General features: G+C 31.8%; 1 protein-coding gene and 1 long non-coding RNA gene across 5 annotated transcripts; both read left to right on the top strand.

Moving 5' to 3' along the window:
* The first annotated feature begins 1777 nt into the window (after positions 1-1777).
* Positions 1778-4445, top strand: LOC120072584 (uncharacterized). Its single transcript, XR_005480543.2, has 3 exons — positions 1778-2091; positions 2280-2354; positions 4103-4445. It is a non-coding gene; the product is annotated as an uncharacterized LOC120072584 (long non-coding RNA).
* Positions 4446-13069: 8624 nt separating this feature from the next.
* EIN2 (NRAMP metal ion transporter family protein) lies at positions 13070-21239 on the top strand. 4 transcript variants are annotated; one of them, XM_039026529.2, is made up of 8 exons: positions 13070-13513; positions 14441-15272; positions 15804-15890; positions 16064-16174; positions 16256-16468; positions 16719-16901; positions 17022-19670; positions 20246-21239. In XM_039026529.2, exons 2-8 carry the CDS (start codon positions 15024-15026, stop codon positions 20627-20629), a joined length of 3876 nt encoding a protein of 1291 aa, XP_038882457.1. In that variant the 5' UTR covers positions 13070-13513; positions 14441-15023; the 3' UTR covers positions 20630-21239. The 4 variants fall into 4 exon arrangements, with proteins under 4 accessions (XP_038882457.1, XP_038882455.1, XP_038882456.1 ...); XM_039026527.2 differs by having other exon boundaries at positions 16716-16901; XM_039026528.2 differs by lacking the exon at positions 13070-13513 and adding an exon at positions 13516-13796 and having other exon boundaries at positions 16716-16901.
* The last annotated feature ends 4820 nt before the right edge of the window (positions 21240-26059 follow it).

Below are 26059 nucleotides of genomic sequence, written 5' to 3'. Positions count from 1 at the left end.
TCGTGTAGTTCATCGTTCAGTGACCTCACGCTGATGTTTGTCACCCAACGATCTCGCTCTCACCCATCGCGCAACACATAGCCTATCGCACAACTCTAGCTCATCGTGTAGATCTCGCTGATGCTCATCGTTAGCACTAACGTCTATCGTCTAGCGCTTACAACCATCGCGTAGCATCATCGTCTAGCGCTGATGCCGATCGTGTAGTGCTAGCGTCCCATCGTTTAACGCTATCGTCCATCGTGTAACGTTATCGTTTAGCGCGATACTTCGCATCGTCTAGTGCAACACATTGCCGCACGATCGCCTACCGTATCGCTTAGCGCCACTCATTGCTACACGATCGTCCAATGCGCGCAACTCCAACGCCCAACGCCCACGCTCGCGCACACTTGAGGCTGCCGCATGCACGTTAACATCTCAAGACTTGGCTGTCGCATGCTTGTCACGTATAGCTTTTCTCTCGACCACACTTTGACTTCCTTCAATATCCAAATAACCTCTCAAATGAGCAAGGCCAACGCCCTTGACTCAACTCCAATGCTTAGCACATCGCTAACTCATGGGCATAACACTTAGCCAATTTTTCAAGCTTTATCCAAGAGTCAAGTTTTTAAATTCAAACTTTTCTTCTAACTTTTCACCATTTTCTCTACCATTACATATTAATTCTCACATCAACCTACTCACCACACTGGTCTCAGTAGGGAACATACAAAAGTTGAGAAATCAGGGCTCAGGGTTCACACTAAGGACATCTTGAAGCCTACCTAGGAGTCTGCAAGTCTCCAAAGGGAATGTTAAACCTTCAAATCCCATATCAATTGGCTAAGCTCGCTCTATTCTATCTAAAGGAAAATAATTTAGCCAACCTCTCTCCCTATGGCACTCTGCGACCTTATGGGTCACACCTACTCTAACACCACCAATATTACACATATTCTAAGTGCACGTCAAACAATGGGCCTTATAAATAACCGTACATCAATCGTCACCAACCTTAAAGAGTATGCAATTCTCTATCCTCGGATAAATTGAACACTTTGTATATTAACTAGGGCATCAAAGTGTACTTGACTCGGCACAACACCGATGCGAGTACTCTTATAGATATGCTCTGGTGAAATACCTAGACCAAAGGAGCGGGTTGGAGGAACAGAAGGATCTAGATGAGATACCTGCACCAACACACAACAAACATCTACCATACTCGTTAACCATCTATTCCTTCCTATAAGATCGAAAATTTAAGTCCCTGTTATATTTATTGCACTAATAAAATTAAGAATAATATTTAACACCAAATGTTGAGCATACATAAAGTTCAAAATAATTTAAGTAAAAAATTGAAAAGAATCATTGAAATGGGGAAAAAGTAAAGTTTACCAAAAATCGGTTATAAAAGCAAATAAAAAGCAATCATTAAAATAGGGAGAAACTAACTAAAAAGTTGACCAGTCCAATGAAAATCAAATTAGACCATCTGTTACATGCAAACCTACATCGTTTTGCTTCTTTATTCCACAAGTAACAACTTGAGTATATGGCAAGTAGTTAAATGAAAGAAATGTTTCTACACAATTCCCTTCTCTCTATATCTTTCAAATAAATTACGATTTTTTATCAAGTTTGACACAACGACATTTGAAAGCAGAGAGATTCAAACATTTGACCTCTTGATAGCTTACATATACCTGCCTTAATCAGTTGAATTATGACTAATAAGTTAAGTTTTATAACTTCAAATTGATTAATAAACAACTAGGATTACGTTTTATATACGAAACAAAAACAAGTTCACCTTGAATAATGCAAGAAAAGAGAATTTGGATCAGAAAAAAGGGGTGATATTCATTTTTGTGCTAAAGGGGCGGTGAGTAACGGTCAATGCTAAAATTTCTTTATATGTCTTGAAATTAACATCATGCAATTCCCTTCCCACCATATATTATTTGTATACAAAAATATTGCCTTAAAGTTGTCGAAATTTTTTCAAATAGAGATTAGAGAGAAGTTTTGATAATGTCAAGTGTTGATGATGAAAGAAGACTCTATGAATGTGCAAGGAAATACCAAATAATTGTCAAACAGGTACTTAAAAAATCCATTCTTTATTAATATTTCATGGATCGATCTAATTTTTTTGTACCATTCTAATATTTCTTCATACTTTTGTGTAAAACTTTTGATCTTTATTTTCATTTTTTTAAAGATAATTTCCTCTTTACGTACATTTTCATGTTTTGTGTACATTTTTATATGTTTTTTTTTTTTTTTAGTTTGATGAATTGATTGAGATGATAGACAATAAGACAAAGTCAATGAGATCATCGAAACGACGACGAATGTCCTCTGTAAGAACTCTCTCCCACATATAGTTTATGAAAAAAAATGGTTTCAAATTATATTTTTGAAAAATATTTCCATGCATTCATTCATAACAGTCGAAGTCACTTTTTTTTTTTTTTGAGTTATTGTCTTTTCCACATCAATATATGTAGTTTTTTTTTTTTTGTTAAAATATTATTTTAGTTTGTGTAGTTTGAGACTTGTTTTAGTTGTTGTAATCTCAATAAAATCTAAATTTAGTTTGTATTACTAGTTTATGGTTGATTTTGTTTAAAAAAAATTATTTATTAGCAATTTTACTATAAATTTGGTAAATATATTCCCAAATTGTATTTTCTTAGTGAAGATTATTGTTGTTATTTAAACAATTTTGATAAAAATTAAGATTTAAGATTGAGTAAATTATACAAAATACCTTAGTACTTTGTGTCAAAAATAGTCTTAAACTTTTAAAAGTTTCAAAAATATTCTTAAACTTCCAAAATATGTTTTTAAAAAAATACCCTTATTGTTAGTTTTTTATGAAAATTGTTAGTGTTTTGTGTCAAAAATACCTCTAAACTTTCAAAAGTTTCAAAAATACCCTTAAACTTAAAAAAAAAAAAAAAATACTCTCACCGTTATATGAATAGAAATTGTTAATACCCTCTTACTTCTCTATTTTCTATCTTTTTTTCTCTCATCCCTTCTTTCATACCCTCTTATTCCCTTTTTGTTAATCATTTGACATTCGATTATCTAAAATAAATAAATAAATAAAATTGCACATTTCAGTTAATATATGTGGACTATAATAAGAAGAAAGAGCACCATGAGATTTCAAGACTTAAATGTTTGAACAAAGTTGCACATTAATAGTTGATTGTGTGCATGGTAAATAGCCAAATACGTTTTTTTTTTGTTGGACTATTTATCGTTATGATATGTTTTAAGGGAAGATTATTATTTTGGAACTTTGTGAGATTTTATGTTTTAATTTAAAATTTTGGTTATTGAGAACATTGGTATAAGTTAAAAATTCAAAAATTAAGAGAAAAATGAAAGTATTTATATGGGAAAAAAATGAAAATATCTGTATAATTTACTTTAAACTTAGATTTTTTGAATTTAAAAAAACTTCAAACAAATTGGTCACCATATTAACGATAGAAGCATTTAAAACTTTTTAATTTTTAATTTATTTTTGCAACGAGGTATTCGATTTTTATTTATATACTAACAGTGAAGCTATTTTATAATTTTTTTTAAAAAATTACAGGTATTTTTTAAACTTTTGAAAGTCCAGGAGTATTTTTTAAACAAAATTTTAACAGTTTCCATTAAAACAAACGGCAAAGGCATTTTTTAACATTTTTTTTTTTAAGATTTAAAGGTACATTTGAAACTTTTGAAAGTTCAAGGATACTTTTTACGAGGCATAAAGTTTAAGGATATATATATATAATCTAGCCTTTAAGATTTATAGAAAGAACATACTAAAACTAGACCTTTGAAAATATAGAAATTTAAATTGAACAAGTCTTTTCTATTATATATTAAAATACAATTTTAACCTTTAAGATTTATTAAAAGTGCAAAGACGAAAATGATATAATTTTAACCTAGGTTTTTTCTATTATATATTAAAATATGGCAAGAAATAAACAAAGTTATTTTAAATATTTTTTATTTTTTTAAAAAAACCACTATATATTAGTTGCTTATACGATCAACAAAATTATTCCTCGATTAGCTTCTTCTTGTTGTTATGCAGATCTCAAGAACAAGCAATAATTCGTCAACCACTTCGACTCAGCCAACCTCAAGTCATTTTCAACCAAATTACAACGATGATGGAGCATTTGTGCAAACCATCACTAGATTCCTCCATGAACTCAGAACCGATCCGACCGAACCGGATAGCTCCATTCATTTTCAAAATTAAAGATTGTTTTTCTTTAGTACAACAAATATGAAGTGAAGGTCGAAGTTTGACCTTTGGACTTTTTTAACTATTAGTGTTTATGTTGGCAAGACTAATCGATATATGTTAAAATTTGTAACATGATCAAAATTAGAAAGGAATTAATAGAATTGCTATAATATATATATGATGTACTAAATTATATATCCAGTTTAAGCCTATGATGCATCTTATTTATATTTCTTCCATTGTTTAAGAATCCAATATATAGATCGTTTTAAGTTTTTCTTGAAATTACGAGGGAAAAAAATCTTGTTCATCCAAGGGTAGATGATGAACAATAATATTTGAGTACCAAGTGCCGCATAACACTCATTCAATCTTATAAGAAAAGTCATTTCGTTACTCAAATTGGACATATATTCAAGAGTTTAATTTAATTCACAAGACGAAATTCAACGAATTCATGGCAAATTATTGTCACTTTTGTGTAATAATTTTCTTTAGCGTGTTTAGAGTGAATAAGGCTCAAAATGAGCCGCTGACATGCTTTAAAATGGAATTAGTTTTGCAATCAAAACATTTAACTTTTTAAAAAATATTTTCTATTCTCATATATATGAATTCAAAAACTATTGAGACACATATATAGTATATAATTGATTAGATTAAAACGTTAGACCCCCCCTTTTTTTTTGTTGAAATTTATGAGTTTCAACAAAGTTATTTATGGATCAATTTGGGCATTAATAAAACTTAATTTTGAGATCTTATTAAAATTAGTAAGTTTATGAAGTTTTTATCCTTTTCCTTTTTGTTTATGTTAAAATTAGTGAGTGAACTAATAGAAATTGAATTATTAATAAAAATTGCAAGAAGGACTTCAATATGTTGATTTTCTTCTAATTTGTTATATAATATTCTTTGTATAGCAACGAAATAAAATGTATTCTCTATAATTGAGGAAATTATGTTTTTTTTTTTTTTGGAGAAATAAGGAAATTTTGTTAATTTGTCGCTTCAAACGATGAAATAAAATGAATACTTTCTTTTTTTTTTCCCTAAAAAAATGAATATTTTCTCATAAAATGATTTTTCCAACATGCTAATAATTATCGTTGAGGTGAATTTAATTCTTTGTTATAAATCTTCAAGAAAATATTTAAATTTAAATGCAAAAGTTGGAAGGAAAAAAAATTAACCGACTTTTCTATGCTAAAATAGCTAAAGGCAAAAAAGAAAGATTTAAAAAATAAATAAATAAAATGATGGACCTAAAAACCCCAGATTTGAAAGACGCGTGTTTAAAAAGAATCAGAAAATGAATTTAAATCAATACCAAAATTATTTTTCAAAAAAATGATTTTATTTAGTAACAAATTTTATTTGTTTCCAAGTTCTGGTTAAAACTAAACATCGATCTTCAAATATATATTACAAAATCTGTAAAATAATAATAATAATAATAATAATAATAAACAATGTAGATTACAAAAGAAGGGAAAAAAACTTAAAAACAGTAACTTTTAAAACTGTCGTAAAAAATCAATTTATTTGTATTTTTAACCACTTTTAACATGATAATTAACGACTTTCTTTCTCTAAACTAGGTTTAAATTAACCATAATTTTCCTTTTTTTTAGTACACCTGATTTTCAACTTAAAACCTGTTAAACTTGTCTAAAGTTACACATGTCGATTGATACTGTGTACAAATTAAATAGTCAAATCCTAGCTTATTGATTCATAGGACCCACCCAAAATGGGTATCAAAAACCATCTTAATTGAAAAAAAAAATATTAAAAAAATTCAGTGTGTGTTTTGTCGAGAGTAATTATTTAAGTAATGTTGAATTAATTATGTATTTAAAGTACATATCTATAATTAAATAATACAACATAACAATAACAATAATAATAATAATAATGAAGGAAGGTTTATTAATCATAATATTAATCATTTATAATGATGCTCTCCAACATGTGTCCTCTGAGTCAGAAACACATATTTTTGTAGTTTATATCAATAAAAAAGATACAATGAACCAACAATCCCATCTAAGAAATGAACCAACTTTGCTACAAAACCCCATAAATCTGAATCTTCTTCAAATAAAATGAATATATATATATATATAATTGGGATTAAACAAATTACTAGATTCTTGGAGCCATGGTGATCCAAGAAAAATGGAGAAAAATAAAAATGAAAATAAAAACCTGCATAGTGGTATTGATTTGCTATTTTATTATCCGATGAAATATATTTCCAAAATACAAAAATAGTTTTTTTCCTAATATTCTGATTAATTGTTAATTAAAATAAAAATAAATTTGATGTATTAAAAAAATACTTAAGAGCACATGATATGATTTTGAGAATTGTTATAATATAAAGTTGAAGAGATTATTATTATTATTAAAATTTGAATGGGGTCAAATGTATAAATATGAAGATGTTATATATATAAAAAAATATATTAATTATTTGTATGGCTAAAGTTCAATGAACGTGATGGAGTTTGTTAAATGTTTTTGTTTGCTTCATTTGGGGTTACAAGGTTACTTGTTTAATGAAAATAAATAATGCCTCCTTATTCGAATGTTGCATGTAGACCATGGGCTTTGGGACTAGAGAGAGATTATTTCTTTTTTTATTTTTTTTAAAAACACAAAAAACAATTGTTAAATGTACATTATAAGTTTTGACATTAGTGGCATTTCTTTTAAATATTTTTTCTCTCCACTAATATTTATTTGGAAAATTAAATTAGCCTTATTTTTTTCTGGGTTTTTAGGATGGTTTTGGTAAAATTGTTATTTGTGAATTGTTATATTACCCACTTAACCTACTTCATAATTTCTCTCTTCAACATATGATTCCTAAATTTAAGGTAGAGTTTTCAATTTGGTTAAGATTAATTGTTTTAAATGGTAAAATTGTTGATAATATAAGTATGGTAAAATTGATAGATCATATCTATCATTAATACTGACAAATGTTTATTGCGGTCTATCAAAGTAAAATTTTACCATATTTGTAATAAGTTGGCTTTTTTTTTTTTTAAATTTGAAAACAACCCTTTAATTAAAATATCTCGAAGTTGGTTTAAGTTTAGTCCTTGTATTTTTAATTGTCCAACTTTAATCTTTGTACTTTAAATAAATATTAAATTTAGTTCTTGTGTATCTTTTTTTTTTTTAAAATTTTTTAGAAAACATTTTGTAGTATTGTAAAATTTGAAAATATGTTCACATAACGTATTTCTTTAATAAAAATTATTGTTGTTATTTAATCAATTTTAGTAAAAATTAACTTTGACGATTGAATTTAAGATTTATTAAAAATATATAAATTAAAATTAGATAATTAAGAATACATGAACTAAAATTGAATAAATCTCAAAATATAGAGACCAAATAATATTATAATTGTTTCAATTTTGAGTACATGGACTTTCAAATAGAATTTTCTCTAATATGATTCTAAAGAATTGTTTTGTTTATAGTTATTGTGTCATATAGCAAATAATGATGGATATTGTCACGGCTACTATATCAAGTCAAGATACCAAAATAAAATGAGAAAATTAAAAGGAAAAAAAATATATTCTTTAAAAATAAAAACTGAAGTAAAGTTTCCTAATCAACCACGGTTTCACAAGTTATAGTAGGGGTTTGAAATTTGTAGATTTAAATAAGAAGAAGAAGATAACACCAATTTCCATGGAACCCACCATTTTCTCTTTTGGCTTCCAAACAAATTTTTGTACCTCATCATTTAATGGATTTGTTAAACGATAAGAGGCAAGTTTTAGCTCTCTTTACTCCCCAACTGATCATCAAATCAGTTTCCTTCTCATTCATAAACACTTGATATTTCCTTTTTGACTTTCGCTCTGTTTATTTTTCTTAAAAAAAAAAAAAAGAACTTTTTTCTGCTTTTTGATGTGGACCCATTTCGAATCAAACAAATCTGTATTTTGGGTTATCTCCAACTTGGTCAAGTAGTTTCTTGATGGGGCTTGCCTTTTGGCTCCTCTGCTGCCCAGCTTCTTTGGTTTTTATCCGCCAAGTGTTTGATGAAATGCCACAACCAAAGAAAATGAAACTTTTGCCCTGCCAAACCTTCTACTCTAATCCCAATTCTCTAAGTATTGTGCTATCAGCTATGTGAACATATATTAGGATTAAAGTTAATAAGGTTTGTTTGTGACTATCTCGTAATAGTCGTTGAATGTAGATTTGTAAATTCGTGTATAACAAAATTTTACATTACCCTTACACAATATAAGTGCTTTTATGTATTGATTTCAGCTACACATAAGCTCATTTGTATAAGTAAGCTATGTGAAGTAAGGTAATAAGATTTATTCGTCTCTTTAGATGTGACTGTCTCATAATAATCGTTGGATGTGGATTTGAAAATATGTATATGAAGTACTTTTATTATTTCTTTTTTATACATTCAAACAATGAAGATTTATCAACCACATTGTGACGACATTCTTTAGAATCTCATAAGTACTCGTGCATGGATCTCAATCACACATAAGCTTGTATAGTACACGTAAGGTAATAAGTTTGTTTGATCTTTTGAATATGTAATGACAATTTATATGAATTTGTAAATCTACCAAAAAAGTACTTTTTACCGTTTCTCTATCATACATTTAATGACAATAACTACATTGCGACAACTGCCTCAACTTATTGGTATTTTGAAGGAAATTGTCACAATGTGACTATCTTATAATATAACAATTAGTAGTGAATTTGTAACTCTACTTGTGAGATACTGAATTTGTAACTCTACTTGTGAGATACTTTTACTGTTTCTCTCTTATATATTCAATAGTGTAAATCTATCCGTTATATTATGACAGTCTCTTTGAATAATTTATGCTATGTGTTGATGTATTCTCCCGTACATGAAAGTTAGGATATTGTCAAAGTGAAAGATTGTGTTTTTCTGCACCTATCTAAAGGTTTTTATACTAGCTTTCTCATGGCCCCATTTGTGCTTGTGTCTTTTTCTTTGACATACATCTTTGCTGCTCTAGAAAATGCAGATTTATTTATTATACTTCTTTAAAGAAGTATGGGATGTTGAGTCTTATAGGTATGGAGAAGTCTTATCTCTTGAACTAACTTTTTGGGTGAGGGATATCTATCTGACATCAACACTTTTTTTTTTCCCTTCGGAAATTTTAACTGAGGTAAGATTTGTTTTTCATTTTCAAGTTATTTAAGGTGCCAAAGAAAGTATTTGAGTCAAACATTCTAACGGGTATTTGACCCCAACTTCAATTGGGTACTGTTAGCTCCAATTACAATAATTGGCATTTACAACTATTATAACCTACAATTAACTATAGTATCATTGTCTCAAATTTGTTTTTATTTGTCATGTTTACTATTTCTTACTCATACTAAAATAGTTAACCCCTTAAACACAGACTATATATTATAAAATCATATTAAAATAGTTTGAATTTCAAACACAACTATTATAACCCACATGCTATAATAATCAATTAAGAGTCCCCAATATTATCCTAAAAGTTTATTGTCACGGCGATTTACTTAAGAAGGCTCAAAATTATTTCACAATTCAACTAAAACTATATAAAGTTCCTAATTTATTTTGATGAATTCTTTAAAAGGCTCCAAATTACTTCACAATTCAACTAATGATTTTAATGTTGTTGACACTAGACAAGCACACATTATCATGAATCATGACAGAGCCTATCTAAATACTGTAGACTTTTAACTTCATATTCACAATAATAATACATTAAGCTTACCAATTGAGTCAAGTCATGAGTATTATTTTTATATCATTGTTGATGCTAGACATCATAATCTATAGACAAATTAAAGTTATCTTAATTTTCTTGAAAAGTGTCATTATAGTATTTAACAAATGCAAGCAGTTATCCAATTTGCAATTTGATAAATAAATGAATTTTTTAGCGGGATAAATAATCGAAAATATACACGTATAAAAATGCCACGTCAAGATACGTTTAAAAATAGGATGAAGTTATTAAAATAAATTTATAAATACAAATTTATAGTGTGAACAAATAGAGTATGTTATTCATACGGTACTTTTTTTTTTTTTTTTTTTAATTTATGTCTTTTCTTGTTAAAGTTGTGTCTTTCCTTCTATTTCTTCAGTTTTTTAGTCTTTTTCTTTATCATTTGCGTTTTCAATGTTTGCCTTTTTGAGCTTGATTCGAGCCATGAGATCCACCTTTTGTTCTTTGTTATATATCATTTTTTTAAAATAAATTAAATATCTATCTTTAAAGTGCGGTTATTTATTCAAAATTTTACTTCTTTTTTTATAACAATTTCACTTTTAATTTTATACTTTTGAAAAACATGTTTATTTTTTTTTGGTCATTTTTTTCTCCCATGGTTTCACTTCTCTCAACACAAACGTTTAAATTAATGGTCAAATTCTAAAATTCAAAATAAAGAAAAGAAACGTGAAGAAATTCATGAACAAACTAAATAAATTATATTTAAAAAGTATCTATATATATCTTTCCAATAAAATTAAAGACTAAAAAAAATCTAACCTCTAAAAATATATGCATAAATGGCAATGCTCCAATTAAACCGTTTAAGTGAAGGTAAAACAAGTATTTAATAGATTTAAGAGTATAAGTTAATTAATTATGAAAGTAATAAAAGATTAAGGAGGAAAATCTCGAGACTTAATAAGCCATAAATGCGAGGATATCGAGAGAGGAAATTGTAAAAATTGGAAGAAATTTAAAATTGTTGTGCCGACACGTCGTTTGGATTGAAGTTGACCGTACCGTTGGGATAATACGCATTCCTAAAGTTCGCTGAAACAAGGAAAAGTAACCATCATCCCTGAGCTGTCTTCACAAATCCAATATCATAAAATATTTTGAAAAAAAAAACAAAAAAACAAAACTGTTTTATCCGAGATAAATACCTACGCAATAGAATGATGGATAATACAAATATTATGTTAGTTGAATTATATTCGTTTTGATAATACTATTTTATTTTGTTATTCGATTTTAGTCTGAAAATTGTAAAGTTTGTTCGTGAAAATTAATTTGTATTAAAAATTGGTTAAATCCCAATAATAATTTTCATGTCAGAAAAATTGGTTAGTTATTTATTATATGTATTGAAAACATATCCACATAAGGGGTCTTTGACTCATAGATTGGTGTTAAAAAACTCAACTTCAATAGTTTGCGCATTTATCAAACAACTTAATCTTTCCTTATTTCTCTATTTTACATAGTTATTAAAAAACTTTATCTTATAACTATGCATCTCAAACACAGTTTTTCTAACTTCAACATATTAACGTCAGATTTCATAACTCAATTCAGTGTTCAAATACCCCTTATATGGATATGTTTTCAAAATTCATACTGAAATGTTAACCTATAATAAATAATTTTTGAAAAAAAAAATGATAATAAATTAGCAAGATTTATTATATTTAAGATTTTATTGAAACTACATAACTCAAATTCAACATTTGAAAGTGCATGGCTAAAATTGAACCATTTCTAAAATACGTGGATTAAAATGATACTTTAACTTAGTTAAAATATATTTGAGTTTTGTTTTATTTTGGCTCATACACTTTAAATTGTTCGATTTTAAACTATATACTTTAAATAAATCTTAAAAATGGTTCATTTATTGTTGTCTCCAAGAAAATATTTAGTCTAGCATCTACTTTTATAAAATTATGAATATATACTTGCATGGTGACTTTTTTGGTGTAAAAATATTATTATTATTTAACCAATTTTGATAAAAAAAAAAAAAAACCTTAAATGACTTAATTTAAAATTTATTGAAGTTACATTAACTAATTTAAAATTTTATTCAAGGTAGTGTTGAGGGTTGTCCAATGCAGAGCAGAAAGTCTATAGGTAGGTCTAAGTCCAAAGGGCATTGAGAAATGACAAAAGTGGGAGCATGCATCTCAAAAGGGAAATAGTAGTGCATCGGGGCTCGGGGCTAATCAACTAAGTCGATTAATATATTACAATTGGAAATAAAACGAATCAAAGCTAGATTGACATCCTACAACCTCGTACGCTAGAAACGTCTCTATCACTCTTGCCATCATACGAACCATGGTGCTTATGTTAGAGGATTGATTTATAATTAATACCGTGCAACCACTTCAAAGGGAGAGCAAGTAATCTCCAAATGAGAGATTAGGTCCTACTTCTCTTTTGTGTTCAGTTGAATTAATCACTCTTAATACCGACTTAAGCAATCAGAGTGTAGTAGGCTCAGCACCATATTAGTACGAAAAATCTCTTACACAGTAAGCTTTGAGTATCTCGAGACAACACGACTTCAAGTATCTTGAGACAACATTAGGGAAAGATGGGTCAAAGGCCAAGGTCGTTGGGCACCCGCAACGAAATTCAGTACATACGAGATTTGAATGCCAACAATTACATATCAAAACTGAAACAAGATTTAGAGGTTAAATTTTTTTTTAAAAAAAACTCTTATAATTTAGAGAGAGTTAGAATTTAATCTATATAATTTTAAAAATTGGAATTTAGTCATTTTGATTTGTTAAAACCTCGTGAATAGTCCAGACAATTTAATTAAAAAAAAACTCATAAATAAGCTTTAACTAAATAATCTATGTATGATTTATGTGAATTTTATCTAAATATAGACTAAAATTTTAATTATAAATCAGTGGAAAAAATTATAACTTTCTTCAAAAGCGAGGCTGAATTTGCAATTTAAGAAAATTCAAAATACAAAATGATATTTAGAAAAATGAAGAAGAGAAATATTGGAGATGAGTTGAGGAGAGAGGAGGAAGAAGAAGAAAAAGGGCGAGAGAGAGAGAGAGAGAGAGAGAGAGAATGGGGAGTATGGAAGCGAAAGCAGTCTATCACTCTCATCAGCTATAAATGAAAAAGGTTAAATTTTTGTGTGTGTGTGTGGGAGTTTCTGCACTTTCTCACACACAAACTCTCTCCTCCAGATGAGCTTCAAAGCCCACCAGTAACTTTTATCCCAAAATTTCCCCTTTTTCTCTCTCTTTCTCATCTTTTCCCAAAAACTCTGTTCCCCCTTTCTCTCTCTCTATATATAAAGCTTATGCAATTAACTCTGTGGCGTTTCTGAAGCATCTATGAGATCTACTGTCCACACTGAATACATGGATTCAATGAGATTTCCCACAAATTAAGCCATATACGGAAAACCCAGGTGAATAACAAAAGGAAGTAGAACAACAACACCAACAACAAGAGAATTTTCGAACCCTACTTTTTTTTTTTTTTTTTTTTTTTTTTTTTTTTTCAGCTTCGTGTGGGTTTGTTCTGTTTATAGTTTCTTTTTAGCGATATCAATAATGTCTCGAAGTCCGTGTAAATGAAACTTGGGTTTTACTTCTTTTCTTCTTCTTCTTCTTCTTCTTCGTCATCTTCGGCTTGCATCGGATCCATGGTTTTTTATTCTGATCTTCCTTTTTGGTGGCCAATTTGTTGTGGTACAGTAGGTTTTGGGTTCTGGGTTGAGGTTTATTTTAGCTGTTTTGATTTGTTTGTTGCAATTTTGGGATACCCTTATTGTGTCTGATGAAAGTCCCCTGGTGGTTCTTCAGCTATTTTTCTGCATTTTGACTGTCTAGGGTTTGAATTGTAATGGGGTTCTATTAATTGAACTACATGACTTCATTAGCAGCTATGGATGTTGACTTTATATAAGAAAAAAAGGGGGTTTAGGGGCTAGGGCCAGGCTTATTTATTACTAGGATTACTCATGGAAGTAAACATATTTGTAGAATTCTCCTACATCCCTAAATCGAGCGTTCTAAAGGTTGCTAAACTGACTTTGTTGAGAATTACTCTGTCTTATAGCTGTGGTCTCAGCTACTTTTCCAGTTTGTTTAGTCGACATCTTATTTTGATTCCTAAAGATTTCACGCTTTGCATGATTTCACAATTTTGTTTTCTTTATAGTAAAATTTGGATTCTGGACTTTCTGTGTTTCTACTTTGTTATTGTAATTTTGAGATCCTATCATCTATTGTTTCTCCGAATGTATTGCGTTACATTAAAACTATTTTCTTCTGCATTACAGTTCTCTCTTTATCTTCTTCTGTTGCTAACCGATATCATTTCATTGATATAGGTCATAGTGAGCATTGGAGGAGGTGATTGTTGTATTGGGGTCTGTCCCATCGGTGAAAGCAGAATTTTCTTTCTTGAGCAGGGTAGTATTTAACAGATTGAAGTTTTGCTTTTCTGGGTTGAGCTCTCTTATTCGTTTGAGATCGTCACTAATTTAATAGGGAATCAAGATCACTCTACCGTTCGATTGGATTTCATTCTAAGAATGCTAAGGAAGATAACTACAGCTACAGTTCGAGGATTTTTGTGCTATTAGGACCGATGGATTGATGACATAAAATGTGCCAGAACAATATTATTGAGGCAATGATGGATGTTCATGTTATATTTGAAAAATATGATGGAACTGGGGTTATTTACAATGGATGATTTTCTTCTTCTTTTTTTTTTCCCTTTAATTGTTGAAATTGTTACTTTTTCGTTAGTAAAAGAGTGGCGAAAGGTTGTAACTATAGGAAACACGAACAGCTGTGATGTAAATTGTTTATCTTGGTGCTTATCAGGACATTTGTAGTTTCCTGGACTTGTTAGCCACGGTTTAACACTGCTCTATCAGGCTATTTTGGGAAATCCCCATTTATACCATGGAATCTACGACATTGTGGACAACTCATCAGTCGGGTGCTATTCATCAATTTATACCTTTCATTGCACCTGCACTTCTGGTTTCAATTAGTTATGTTGATCCTGGAAAGTGGGCTGCAACTGTTGAAGGAGGTGCTCGGTTCGGGTTTGATCTCTTTGTGTTAGTGCTTCTTTTCAATCTTGCTGCTATTTTGTGCCAGTATCTCTCGGCTAGCATTGGTGTGGTCACTGGAAAAGGTCTTGCCCAGGTAATTTATTTGTCTTTAAGGCTTTAGCACTTTTACTTTTAAAAGTGAAACTATTGTTCTCTTCTTGTATTCAAATCAGTATCTTTGATATCTGAGCGATGTATCACCTTTGGCCTTTTGTGCATATGTTACTGCGTTATGTGTACCAAGCAGCTTTTATCTGAAAATCAGTCAATTGACTGATGTTGATTTTTTTCCATGTTTTAGTTTTGAAATATTTTTTACTGGAGACTTTCATGTGTTGATTGTATTTTTTATTCTCCTCAGTTTTGTAAAATGTATGTAGAAGCATTGTCAATTTCTTTTGTTTGCCTGTGTTCCCAGTTTGGGGTTACCCTCAAGAAAACTGTACTCATCTGTGATGTTTGATACATTAGCTTGTAACCTTCACTTTATACCTCTTCCATTTTGGTCTCTGCCATGGGTATAGGTTGATTTTTGTTACTTTTTAAATTACTCAACTACTAGTTGCTAAATGTTACTGGAGGTTGACATTTTGTACCCTATTTTCTTCTGTTGATCATACCAAAGATTTGCAGCGAGGAGTATGATAAGTGTACATGTTTCTTCCTGGGAATCCAAGCAGAGGCTTCTGTGATTCTGTTAGACCTTAACATGGTAATTTTATTTTGTTTCTGCTAATTTATTTCAGGCTTCCAGCTAAAACCGTGATTCAATTTTGTTAAAAAAAAATTTAGTGAAGCATGGTCTATTTCAACCATATTTTAATTCTTAAAATTTGATAACCAACTTCCTTATAAAGCTAACATGTCATCTAAAAAACATACTAGATCTTGGGCATTTCACATGGACTTAATCTTCTACTTGGGTGGGACCTCTTCACGTGTGTCCTTTTGACGGGTGTTGCTGTTGCTTTATTTCCCCCTTTTGCTGACCTTCTGGTAAGTAAAACTTTTAATCACTATCATTCATAATTTTCTCTTTGATGTAATTCATTATCTTCATGGGTTTCTATTTACCAGGAAGATGGCAGGGCGAAGTTCCTGTATATATGCATGGCGGGGTTTATACTGCTCTCTTTGGTTCTTGGAGTATTAATCAGTCAACCTGAAATTCCACTTTCCATGAATCTCATGCTGACAAGGTTAAATGGGGAAAGTGCCTTTACTCTTATGAGTCTTCTTGGAGCAAGTGTCATGCCTCACAATTTTTATGTGCATTCTTCTATTGTGCAGGTACTTCTCATTTCTTCTCTCGTTGTCTTTGCTTGAGCATAAAACTGCAAATATTTTACTTTTCCTAGTCAATGTGTATGAGCAAACAAGGAAAGTCAGAAAGAGATGATTTTTGCTTACCATCAAATGTTATATAATCATCTAGATTTCTTTATACCCTGCAAGGAAAAAAACTTTTATTTCTTCATAATATAAATTTGGATATCCTTATTTTCTTTATAATGATTTTCCAATATTTTTTTTGCAGCAGCACCAGAGTCCGCCAAATATTTCCAAAGAAGTTTTGTGTTATAATCATTTGTTTGCCATTTTCTGCATATTCAGTGGAATTTATGTGGTGAATAATGTTCTCATGAACTCAGCTGCAAATGTATTCTATAGCAGTGGCCTTGCCTTGCACACCTTTCCAGATGCATTGTCTCTAATGGAGCAGGTGCTCTAGAGCCCCCTTCCCTTTTTAATTTATTTATTTTTCCTGTTTAATTGCTACATTAGCACGGTATTACTGTAATGAGTATTGATCTTATTCCGCGTTTCCACCCAAATTATGCAGGTGTTTAGGAGCCCAGTGGTATATGTTCTCTTCTTACTTGTGCTGTTTCTATCAAATCGAATCACAGCTCTCACATGGAGTCTTGGTGGTCAACTGGTCCTGACTAATTTCTTAAAATTAGATATTCCTGGTTGGCTCCATTGTGCTACAATTAGGATTATTGCCATAATTCCAGCACTCTGCTGTGTCTGGAGTTCAGGTGCTGAAGGGATGTATCAACTTCTTATATTTTCTCAGGTTATGGTAGCTCTATTGCTTCCATCTTCTGTGATTCCCCTCTATCGTGTTGCTTCATCAAGAACAATAATGGGTTCCTTCAAAATATCGCAGCTTGTGGAATTTATAGCAATTGTTATCTTTGTTGGAATATTAGGACTGAAAATTATATTTGTTGTAGAGATGATATTTGGTAACAGTGATTGGGTAATTAATTTGAGGTGGAACATGGGGAGTGGTATGTCAATCCCATATGTGGTTCTCCTTATTACTGCTTGTTCATCGTTTTGTCTGATGCTATGGTTGGTAGCTACCCCGTTGAAATCTGCCACTACTATTGTCCAATTAGATGCTCAAGTATTGAACTGGGATATGCCAGAGGTTATACCTGATTCAGCTGCAGAGCGGGAAGACATAGATTTGGGTAAAAGTTCATACAGTGCAGAGCCTATAGAAAGTCATTCAGACCAGTCTACGACAAAGTTTGATTTTGATTTGCCTGAAAATATTATGGAACCTGATCAGGTGCTTGGTTCAGTTAATCAAAATGAGAATCGATCTAGTAGTGTAGTTCCAAGCTCCCCAAAATATGTACAAGAGGAACTTGAATCCACTGAGGAGTTAGTCTCATCCTCAACTGTGACTCATGATGTTCCTGATTCAACATTGGCTGACAAAAAGGTCTTAAAAATTGACTCAGTGGAGCCCGTCGAAAAGACTGTTGGACTGGATGGCGACTTACGTTCTGAGAAGGATGATTATGAGGTTGATAACTGGGAGGCTGAAGAGTCATTGAAAGAGATCTCTGGGAATATACCATCGTCAACATCTGAGGGTCCTGGATCTTTTAGAAGTATTGGTGGGAAAAGTGAAGAAGGTGGGAATGGTACTGGTAGTCTTTCAAGGTTAGCTGGACTTGGGCGTGCTGCAAGGCGCCAACTTACTGCAATTCTTGATGAATTTTGGGGACAATTGTATGATTTCCATGGAGTGGCCACTCAAGATGCCAAGGTTAAGAAACTAGATATATTGCTGGGTATGGATTCGAAACTTGTAACTTCCTCTCTGAAGCCGGATGCTGTTACTAAAGATTTTCCTTACATATCACCTCTTGGAAGCAAAACATCTGATTCAATTTCTTCAGGTTTATATGACTCCCCCAAGAGTCAGAAGGTACAAAGTGGTTTAGAACCACCTTATGGGATACAAAAGGGACACCAACCATTGTGGTCTAACCACATGCAACTTTTGGATGCATATGTGAATAATTCTAGCCATAATGCTCTTGACTCTGGAGTGAAGCGCTATTCTAGTTTGCGCAGTTTGCCTTCTTCTGAGAGTTGGGATTATCAGCCTGCCACAGTCCATGGCTATCAGTTAACTTATCTGAGTAGAATGGCCAAGGAAAGAAATTCTGGTAACTTGAATGGTCAGTTGGAGTCATCGGGCTCTAAATATCATACCTTGGGTGGTGTCCGCGACTCGGTTGCATTTGCAATGGGGCAAAAGTTGCAAAATGGCTTGGGTGCTTGTCAGCAGGCCCCTGCCCCTGGATTCTCCAACTTCGTGGTATCCAGGAATCCTTCCGAGTCCGAAAGACAATATTATGATCTTTCTCCTTCTGGAACTGGTGAGAATTTATCGAGTGTATCTAATACAAAGAAATACCATAGCTTGCCCGATATTCATCGTGATCAGCACGTATCAGATAAGAGTTCTCAGTGGGATAATGTGACTGGTTATGGATCATCTATTGGTAGAATAACAGCTCGTGGAGTGTCCTACACAACTTCTGGACCAAGATCAGTTGCTCCTTTAGCATTTGATGAACTTTCTCCGTCAAATGTCTACAATGGTGCATTATCACCACAAATGAATCCTCATTTGGATTCTGGTTCTTTCTGGTATAGACAGCCTTCTGAGCAATTTGGCTTGGATAAAAATAGCAATTCTGAGAGTAAAGGAATTGGGAGAAAGCATTCAATTAGTCAAGAAGCTTCTTTTATTGTTCATTCAGAGGCCAGGCTGCTCCAGTCCTTCAGAGACTGCATTGTCAGACTTCTTAAATTGGAAGGATCAGACTGGTTGTTTGGGCAAAGTGATGGTGCTGATGAGGAACTAATTGATTGTGTAGCTGCCAGGGAGAAATTTCTTTATGAAGCTGAGGCAAGGGAGATGGGTCGGGTGGTCCGTATGAAAGAATCTCCTTCATTTTCTCCCGATAGGAGATCGGGTTTTGGAATGAAGAATGATACGAACTTTTCAAACGTTTCTATATCCTCAATACCTCATTGTGGGGAAGGTTGTATTTGGAGATCAGATTTAATTGTAAGTTTTGGTGTATGGTGCATTCACCGGATTCTGGATCTCTCACTTATGGAAAGTCGGCCAGAACTATGGGGAAAATATACTTACGTACTCAATCGTCTTCAGGTAAACATTGTCTATTTTTCTCTGTATCACTAACATATATAACCTACTGTGTCAGGTAAATGTCTCATACTGAAAATACCATTGGCCTTAGTTGATCATGTCCATTTCTATTAAGAGTTTGAACAGTTGTGGGGCAGACATTTTTGCAGTCAAAATGGGCAGAAATAGTTTTAAATTATATGAATTACAGATATTATGATGGGATCAATTGTTTTATGTGTCCAACCTAATCATTTGTATACGGATATTTTCAGAATCTGTGGGTTTTAATCTCTTCTGCCTGCAGTGTTTGGGGGGTTTTGCTAATGTGCATCTTACTGGCTCCATTTAAAGTAAATATGAGAGATACAAATAGCAGCGAGGATGCTTTTCCATCTTGTCTAAAAACAATATGCACAATTCGTATCAATGCATGCACGTAGTAGAAACTGTCATCAATTTTTACGTTTAGATTGTCATGGTAGAGTACGAAATGAGTGTCCACTGTGCATTGACTTTCTTGATTTTGTCACTTTTCTTTTTCTCGGCTTTTGCAATTCTAATTTTGTGAACTGTAATGGTAAACATCCTTTCAGGGTATTATTGATCCTGCATTTTCAAAGCCTCGTATACCGATGCCGCCATGCTTCTGCCTGCAAATTCCCCAAGCATTCCAGCAAAGGTCAAGCCCACAAATTGCAAACGGAATGTTGCCTCCTGCTGCAAAACCTGGCAAGGGAAAATGCACCACTGCTGCAATGCTTCTGGATATGGTCAAGGATGTGGAGATAGCGATCTCTTGCCGAAAGGGCCGAACTGGTACAGCTGCAGGCGATGTAGCTTTCCCGAAGGGGAAGGAGAACTTGGCATCGGTCCTCAAACGCTACAAGCGGCGGTTATCCAATAAACCTGTTGCCACTCACGAAGTATCATCTATTTCACGCAAGCTTCCAGTAACATCCGTTCCTTATAGCTCATAGTATTTACCCAAACATGGCGATCAGACAGATCACCCAGCTGTTTAATTTTGGAAAGCAGCTCATGGTTCGGAACGAGATGCCCCCCCCCCCCCCCCCCGCCCGGTCTTTACTCTTTCTCACTCTTTCTCAAAACATGTATCAAATCTCTTTGCTGCGAATTTTCTTCCCACATGTTAAAATATGGCTAGGATGTGACTCAATGGACTCTTAGTTGCAGCAAAACTCAAGGAAACTGGTGCAAACTCACATGGAAATTTGATAGTTATGATGATGGTTGCACCAGTTACTTGTGTCAAAGTAATTGCTGGAGGAGAGATCACAAGGTGACTTGAAAAGTTGGAAAAAAAAAGTTAGTATATAGCAGACAGAGCTAATGTGCTGTATATATTGTCTGTCCAAAACTTTCTGAACATTTCAAAAATCTCTTTCCACAAAAGGTATTCTAGTCTTGCTGTTTGTTAGATGATGAAGCTACTTTCTCTCCTTTCCTGTTTCAGTGTGTAAAAAGACAACCAGATCCTCTCGGGTTTTTCGACTCTGTTTTTGTCGATTCAGATGATCTGAATCGGTTCATATCTAGATATTCTAGTCAGTTTCTGGGTTTTCTCTCCTTTCTTTTTTCTTTTCATTTTTCCTTGGTGCCTTTCTTTTGAACTGAAAAGATGTTTGAATGTTTCTAGGCAGCTACTACAATGTTCTGTGGTTCAAATTTCTTTTGATTTATCATAATGTCAATTGGAATGGTTGTTGGAAAATTCTCAGAACAGGCCATTTGGAGGTTTCTCTGTTAAGGAGACATTGGTATTAATAATGTAAGTGAACCTCTGGGGCCTCACATTACACATTCACGTGGAAGGTCTCTACTTTCATTTGCTGTTGATACATGATATCATTTATTATTGCATAACAAGTTTATAAATATCCATCTTGTGACTAATCTCAATCATTTTCCATATCTTTATTTTCACAATATTCGAACTAGTAGCTTCTTTTTTCTAACCTATTTGTAGATAGGTATATTTATATAAGGGTAATGATTAGGTACAATATTGTTTTATTCGACTATTGCAGAGGTTGTACAAATATTGGTATGGTCTTGATAACATTCAAATTTTTAGTTGTAGATATCTTATCAATCAAATTAATAACATTAAACTAATTAATTTAATTAAAGTTGTAGATCTGGTATTTCTATTGACATTTAGTTTATTAATTGGCTTGATATTAGCAATTAATTCATTGATTTTGCTTTTATGTAATGAGGAAATTTTTAAATTAATATTCAATATCTTAGCCAATTAAGGTATATTGCTCTAGATTTTAAAATAATTGTTTATAGTTATATTATTTTAGGAAAAAAAAATCTAAAATGGTGTTGTTAAATTTTAATTTTAAATTAAAAAAAAAACCTTAGTTACAGGGTTAGGAAAATCAATATTAAATGGGGGTAATTCTGTTATATGAATCAAACTAGACATGTTATTTCAATTATTTTCATATTGGTATTCTATTTTTTTTTAATTTATTATAATACAATTATTTAAAGAGTTATACGACTTAGACTAATTTTCATTATTCTAAATTATTTGATAAAAATTTAAGAAAAATAGTTATAAAAAACTGAACCGATTGAAATTTGGAATAGATATGACAAACTATTTTAATATGGAATGATAAATTTAAGATTGGTACAGATAGAGAAGGTAGTTGACTAACTACCTAGGAAAGTTAAAGGCTCGTTTGGATTGACTTAGAAAAAAATGTTTTTTTTTAAGAAAATCATTTTTATTTAAATATTTTTGATAAAAATGGTTGAAAATATACTTCAAATTATTATGACTGGTTGTCGAATATTCTAATTTTTTTCTAAAATGACTTATTTTTTAAATTAAACATTTGAAAATGCATTCCAAATATACCATAAATCTAAAAGATGTTATTTGTCCCTTTTTGCATGTTAATATAATAAAAAAGTCATTCTTGATAAATCAATAAATGATAGGTTTTTGAGATTTTTCCATGATCATTTTTATGCTTACAATCCCAAATGAGCCTAAAGGGTCGTTTGGATTGACTTAAGAAAAAGATATTTTTTAAAAGACTCATTTTAATTTAAACACTTTTGATAAAAGTTGATTAAAATATACTTAAAATCTATTTTGAGTAGTCAAATACTTCAATTTCTTTCGAGATGATTTATTTTTTAAATTAAATACTTTAAAATGTAATCCAAATATACTGTTATGTTATACTTTTATTAAATAGGTCATATGATTGACATTATTTCTTAATTGAGTTATTGCTTTTTAAGAGGTCAGAGTTAAAAGAGACCACGGTCCTTTAATTGTGATTGAAAAAATGAAAATTAAACGTCTCCTCCGATAAACTCTTGTTTTTAATTTTTTGAAATAATACTTGGATTTTTATACTTTTGGCTTTTATTTACTTTAGTTCTTATACTTTTAAAATATTCATTTTGATCTGTATGCTTTGAATTTTGATTCATTTTAGGCTCTATAGTTTCAAGATGTTCATTTTGCTCTTGTGGTTCATTTTGATCCTTGAACTTTATAAGACTAACAATTTTGGTCCCTTCAAAATGATATAAAAGTGAAAATGAAGGAACCAAAATGATCGATTTTTAAAAATACAAGGAATAAAATGAATATTTTGTAAGTATAGCAAAATAAACCAAAGTTAAAAATAGAAGGACTAAAGTAAATATATTTAAAATATAGGGATGAACATGAGAAAAAGTCCAATATATAAGGACGAAATTGGTATTTAACATTTTTTAAAACCAAGAATTTTTTTAGTTCATTAGAAAAAAAAGCTAAAATAACAGAAATTGAGGCTACTTTATAAAGATTATAATATTCCAATTTTGAAAAGATTATATATCTTTTTTGAGGATTTGGCAGGTAGGCATAGAAAATGTAATAGAATACACGATGATAAATTCAAAAACATATCTAATACTATTGTGTTATGGAAAATTTGTCACAAGAACTCCCTTAACTATTTGTCATAAAAGAAGAAGTTAAGAATTGTGTAGGTTTCATGAATTTAAATAATATAATATCTAATAATGTGTCAAAATATAAGTGGAAATAAGACATACCACGATAGCATTAGAAACTTTTCCTATAAATTTGGAGTACAATTATGGAAATGATTCAATTTTGGGTCGAACACAAAAATAACTAGATTTAGGTGGTTACATTTAAAAATTCCTACATTTTAGTTTCTTTGCAAAAATGTCTAATCCTTCATTTGAGTAAAATTCATTGGATTCGTTGTGACAAGAATACCCCCAATTAAGAGTTTGCTATTGTTATACTATTTTTCAAATCTTATCAAATATAAAATAACAATGGATACAAATTTTTTTATCTAAATTAAATAAATTCAAATATAACAATTCTCACCTATTACAATTTTAATTTCAAAATTATTAATTTTCCCATTCTTATCCTCAAGCTCAAAGATTTGTATATGCATGTTGTATATATACGTCAGTAGAAATGATACTAGTGTTAATGAATATACATAGATATCCTATCGAACCTATGACGTGCATAAAAGTAGAAACGTATATTTACATAAATATATCAATATCTAAGTACAACTAACAAAACAAAACAAAATAAATAAATAAATAAATATATGGAAAAACTTGCCTTATGGATAAATTTCATTAAGTATATATGCATAAATACAACAGGTTACAATATAAATAACATGGAGTACATATGTAAACTTATAATAATATTCAATAAATTTATTGGAGTATGATTGACTAATATTATCATAAAACTATAGTGTAGTTGGGTGATTTTATTACAGGTGAAATTCGAGCAACATGTTGTGCAACACGTCAAAGACATTGTTATTAACATTGTACATGTTTGGTAGCAGATTCTGCCAAATATCTTTTTCATATCTGTCCGTGTGATTTGTAGATTTCCATATCTGTCTTCCTTATTTTCCTGCAGAGAATATTTATTCACTCCTAAAAGATATTCTCAATGTGAAATCCGGATTTCCATTTTTCCTACTTAAACAGGAGATAAAAAGGATTAACTAAGTATAAGTTAAATCCTATGTTAAAGAGTAGGAAAATTCTAAGTGTTTAAATAGATTGTTTAGCAGCTTTGAAATAAGCCGGTACTAGTGAAAATTTGGTTAAGTATGAATCCAAAAAGAACTATGCGTTGGAGGCTAGAAAAAAATAGCCAAGTATTAGACAATGCGTTCGCCTTGTGCTAAGCGTTGGTGTTGTGCCATGCGTTGACCACTAGAATTTGAGAGGTTATTTAGGTATTAAAAGAAGCTAAAGTATGGCCAAGAGGAAAGGCTATGCGGGGACAAGCATGCGCTAGCCAATGTCTTGAGAGGTTAGCAAAGCATGCGACAACCTCAAGTTACGCGGACATGGGCGCTAGGTGTTGGAGTTCGCACGTTTGTTGATTGTGGAGTAAATAAGCACTGTTACATGATGAGGTAGACGATCGTGTAGCAAATGAGCAGCGCTACACGATGGGGTATGCGATCGTATAGTAAGTGAGCGGCGCTATATGATGAGGTAAGCGATCATGTAGGCGGGCACTGGACGATCATATAACAAATGCGTGGGGCTAAGCGATGCGGTAGGCGATCGTGCAGAATGGTGTGGTGCTAGACGATGCGAGGAGTCGCGCTAAACGATAGTGCTATGCGATGGGCGATAGCCATGATGTGCTACACGATGGGCATCAGCATTACACGATGAGCAAGAGCTGTGCGGTAGGCTGTTTGCGATGCGATAGGCGCAGGTGCTATGCGATGGTGCTCTACGGCGGCCTTGCTAAACGATGAACTAGGCAATGAGACAAGCCATGGTGAACGCATGATGAAATATCTTTGCGTTGCTAAGGCTGGCGGTACATAAGGCTTGTGAGGTTAGTTGCGTTGGTCTTTAGCAAGAGGCTAAGAACGTTGACAAGCAACAAGGACATACATGCATTGGTCATAGGGGATGCATTAGCAGGAGCCTAGGCGATGGTAAGCTGTACCATGAGGCGTTGAGTTGAGACCTAGCTTGACTCAAGGGTTGTTATGCGTTGGTGGGCGCATAGGACAAGGCTAATAATATGCGTTGGAAGAATGTTGGCCATAATCCTAATTGAGCGCATAGGGCAAAGGTAAGCCATGCGAAAGAGAAGGATATGCGGTCAAGGATGAGTCTTTTGAGTATCTAGCATATGTGACCAAGTTGCGTCAATTGGATGCACAAGGTAAGGTTGCGTTAATTAGACAAGGCACAATCGAGGTTAGTAGGTCGCATATGGGGAAAGGTGTTAGGCGGCAATGGCTTGAAGGGTGTTATGTTGGGGTTAAAATGACACCTCAAGGACACAAAGATGGGATGGACGCATATGAAGTTAGATG

The sequence above is a fragment of the Benincasa hispida genome, chromosome 3, assembly GCF_027475165.1.
Source record: "Benincasa hispida cultivar pf3 chromosome 3, pf3_genome.v1.1, whole genome shotgun sequence".
Taxonomy (NCBI): Eukaryota; Viridiplantae; Streptophyta; class Magnoliopsida; order Cucurbitales; family Cucurbitaceae; genus Benincasa; species Benincasa hispida.
Note: the sequence above shows the minus strand (reverse complement) of the source record. Positions and strands in the feature narration are given on the sequence as shown.

What these genes read in the sequence shown, in the direction of transcription:
- EIN2 (XM_039026527.2), top strand. Translation starts at nt 15,024, where the DNA reads ATGGAATCTACGACATTGTGGACAACTCATCAGTCGGGTGCTATTCAT. An exon ending in TTCTGTTAGACCTTAACATG is followed by an intron (nt 15,891 to 16,063) that starts GTAATTTTATTT and finishes AAAACATACTAG; the next exon opens with ATCTTGGGCATTTCACATGG. An exon ending in TGCATTCTTCTATTGTGCAG is followed by an intron (nt 16,469 to 16,715) that starts GTACTTCTCATT and finishes TTTTTTTTGCAG; the next exon opens with CAGCACCAGAGTCCGCCAAA.